This window comes from Aedes albopictus, chromosome 3 (assembly GCF_035046485.1).
Source record: "Aedes albopictus strain Foshan chromosome 3, AalbF5, whole genome shotgun sequence".
Taxonomy (NCBI): domain Eukaryota; kingdom Metazoa; phylum Arthropoda; class Insecta; order Diptera; family Culicidae; genus Aedes; species Aedes albopictus.
In genome coordinates, this window is record NC_085138.1 from 288,187,224 (window position 1) to 288,190,949 (window position 3,726).

Below are 3,726 nucleotides of genomic sequence, written 5' to 3' on the forward strand. Positions count from 1 at the left end.
GGCACTGCAGACTCCTGGAACTTGAAAAGCCTAGACGATCACAGGAATCTGATGGAACACTTGGCGAAGGTCACAACAATCGTTGAAGTCGTCAAAAAAACCCTTCTCAACAAAAAATGTTTTATAGCGAAAAAAATTTATTAACCATTTATTTTATACACAAAATATAGTTCCCTGGCAGCATTGAAAACAAGATTAACATTTTTGTGTTTGATCGCAACCAACATCGCAATACGATCTGGTTCAATATCGCCACCCCAACGTCCTGTTTGACGGATTGTGCTTTGTAAAATAAACTTCAAGTGTTTATTTACACTTGAAAGCTCACAACGAGCAACATCTGCTTGAGTTCTATCATCGTCATCATCTGCTCGTCTGACTGGCTAGTGGCTTCTGCTTGGCTCTTTGTGTCAGAAAGCCCAAAGTCGGAAATCACTGCTGCTAGTGTTCGGCTGGGCCCCGGCTCAGCGGTGGTTTCATCATTCTGCGGACAACAGACAGCCACCGGAGGGGTACTTGATACCGGGCCACTTGTCGATCGCCTCCCGTGCACTCTCCGGTAGGAGCGCAACGTAATGGTTGCACTTATCCTGACTGCCCAAGCCAACACACACGCTGGCTGCTGGGCTGGTCGATAGTGGCCACTTACCCAGACAACCCCGGCCCGGGTCCCAAAGTGCGCTGTTATGATTAGCGATCAAGAGTCTCTAGATCTGCTTTTTTAATTGCTTGAACAAATAGAACGTTCCGGAGCATCAAGATCGTACTGATCACCAGCAGTTCACTCTTTCGGTTCTGTTTAAAAAAAAAATAGTTTCTATGGGAAACTGAGAAAATATATGCACCATAACAAATCGAAGCGAGTTTCCTTCCTTATTGAATCGTATTTTGTGTAATCTAGAAAACTTTTTTCATTTATCTGTTTTAACGAGACCCAGGTTTTTCACATTTTGTGAGTTTGTCAAAGGATGTGAGAGGGGTTTGATCCCAAGTCCTCAGCGTGATAGTCAGGGGATTTAATCATCATACCAGCTCCGCTCTACAAAACTTTTATATTATTTTCAGGATATTTGAAAGTTTAGTTGATATTGGTCAATATGCTTATGGAAAGAATAAATAGTTGCAGGTCTACATATTGCAATATATTTAATTTGAGGGAAAAACTAATTAAAATATTTGATTGCAGACATATACCTACACGTGCATACGTTTTTGTGAATATGTTCTTTTACATATTACACAAAAAAAAGCATTGAGATCTATGTACAGTTCGTAACAAATAATCATCATACCCTAATTAATTCAATTTTATGCATTATCCTTTGTTAATGTAGCCCTTCCTTTAAAAATTCGAAACATTTTAACAGAAGGACAAAATTAAGCTTCGAATAAACCACTTCATGCATCCACTTGTTTCCTTCTGTGTATTCTACGGCCACCTTCGAAAAGCTACTATTCGGCTTGTCATCGCGCACCCACTGATCTCGCTGAGGTGTAAGGTGGTCATCGTGACAGGCTAGCCATATGGTTTGTTTTCGCATCGGTGGCTTGAGCAAACAACGACCCATTCTTGTTGACTGGTTGAACCCCGTGAAAGGAAATTAGAATAATTTTGAATTCATTTTCGAGTTTAGAGCTTTATTTGTGAACTTTTAAAAGGGAGCATTCTACTCCCGGTTTTCAGTTTTTGGGTGAAATCAAAATATACAAACCGTCACAAGCAGGAAATGCCCTGGAACAGTGGGAGATCACTTGAGAGCTGGGCGATGAGGTCCATTGTATAGTAGTGGTATGGTCGGCTGCAGGGCGGAGGTCATCGCAGTTAGTTCAGCTTAGTCAGAAACGGGGCAATCGAGTTGATATCTTCACAGTCCGGTACCATTTTGCCCTTGAATTGGATGCAGGCTTCGGCGCACAGATGGCCTTCGAAAAACTCGCCGAACATTCTTTTACATTGGGCGCAATTATTGATACAGATACCGATCAAATCATATCCGCCCATGATATCTGTGAATTTATGCATATGTTACGTTACTGAGCACATTCATTACATTACCAGTTATTTTATCTCTTACCTATCTGAGGATTGGCTTTTGACTCAGTGATGAGGATGAATACCGAAGCAATAGCAATGAATGCAACTGCCATTTTTATGAAAGACATTATGCGTACAATGTTTTTGTTTGGTCTTCTTCAAAAATATGTTTTTCAAATTGAGTTTAGAGACGATATGATAACTTGCGCTGGATTTGCATCGCTTTTATACAATTTCCAACCCGGAAGTATGATAGACAGATAGCCCCAGTAGAGTCGTTATTGCATAACCAACCGTCTTTCAACGGAAATTAAATTAATTGGATTGAAGCTAATGTTTGAGTCCTTTCTTGAATCCCTTTGACTTGAGAGTGTCTGCGATTATCAATGGCGACAACAATATTCAAGATAGTGACCAAAAATTCGACATTCCCGTTTTAAGGAGTATAAAGGAGCTTAAGGAGTAAAACTATGTACTACATATGTGTATGTTTAATATGAAGAAGATAGAGGGACCGAAGTATGACAACCAGAATATCCAAGATGGCAGCATGTTACAAGCATCAGCTTTCGGGCACCGATCTTCTAACAAGGCAGTGGGAACACATGGTTGGTTCATTCAGCCTATGCAATAAAGCTGTAATTTATGACTTTAATTAGTCTTAGTGTCGCAAAATGTATGAAATCAATACTAACAACTTTGGTGTATTAAGAACGGATAAACTTAATCCTTTGCGACAGTGCAGTTGAAATGCTACTGCTAGTCTATAAAAAACGTCTATACAGAATAATAAGCTCTCTGTTCCCAAAGAACAATTTTCTCCTACTTCACAAGAATTTTCAAATCGTTCATAAAAAATCCTCTTGGTATAAATTCACGAAGTCTCACGTCTTATCTAAGGATATTCTTTTCTAAAACTCATTTTACACCAGTGTTGTCATGGCAAAATCAGAGCAGGTTACTCATTTAAGGTTTTCAAATTCCAGTGCCCCATATACTGGTATGCCCCTAAGCTTGCCCTTACTAAAATTCAACCTTATTTACATTGTTTGGAAGATTTTTCTTAAGAATCTTCGATTTCTTGAGAAATTCAGATCTCTAATTTTTTTGTTGGAATTCCTCGAGAGGTTCGTTAACGATTTCATATTCCCTTTGAATTCTTTTCAGGAGTTCCTCCAGGGATTGTTTAAGCGTTGCTTCGGGAATTCCTCCAGAAAATTCTCAAGAGATTCCTATGGAAGTTCCTCTAGAGGTTGGATAGTTAACTTCTCTTAGGATTTATAGAAACTGTTTCGTCTGGGGCTTGGGTTCTACGTTGTGTTGGATTGAGAAGAGGGGAGTCCAGGCGGCGATAAAGAACAACTACTTCGAAACTATTTGGTTTTATTTGCCCCCCGAGAGACACGCGCCTACTCGGGACCCAAGTAACAAAATTAATTTTATAATGCTTTTGAAGAATACTTCAACACCTGATCTTTAAAACCTAATATAAATCAAATTGCTCTACATAACGATATCAACCCAACCATAAACCCGCCATAAGACTAAAGAGGCCCATCCTATGATGGTCTTGGAGAGCTGATTTAAAAGTTCTCTTAAAACCTGTTGTACTTCCCAAGATGTCTTCTAGACGAATTGATCTCTGCTTGCAGAGCTCTTCAAGTACACGATAAAACGATTATAAATTTGTA

At 39.4% G+C, this 3,726-nt stretch overlaps 1 protein-coding gene across 1 annotated transcript; it reads right to left on the reverse strand.

Annotated features, from left to right (window-relative positions):
- Positions 1-1,489: 1,489 nt before the first annotated feature.
- LOC109415843 (eclosion hormone-like) lies at positions 1,490-2,208 on the reverse strand. Its single transcript, XM_019689783.3, has 2 exons — positions 2,076-2,208; positions 1,490-2,007 (listed from the first exon to the last, which is right to left on the reverse strand). Exons 1-2 carry the CDS (start codon positions 2,161-2,163, stop codon positions 1,823-1,825), a joined length of 273 nt encoding a protein of 90 aa, XP_019545328.3. The 5' UTR covers positions 2,164-2,208; the 3' UTR covers positions 1,490-1,822.
- Between the last annotated feature and the right edge of the window lie 1,518 nt (positions 2,209-3,726).

Excerpts from the sequence above, each read along its gene's own strand:
- LOC109415843 (XM_019689783.3), bottom strand. The coding sequence starts at position 2,163 with ATGTCTTTCATAAAAATGGCAGTTGCATTCATTGCTATTGCTTCGGTA. Across the intron at positions 2,008-2,075 it reads AAAAGCCAATCCTCAGATAG|ATATCATGGGCGGATATGAT; the intron begins GTAAGAGATAAA and ends ATAAATTCACAG.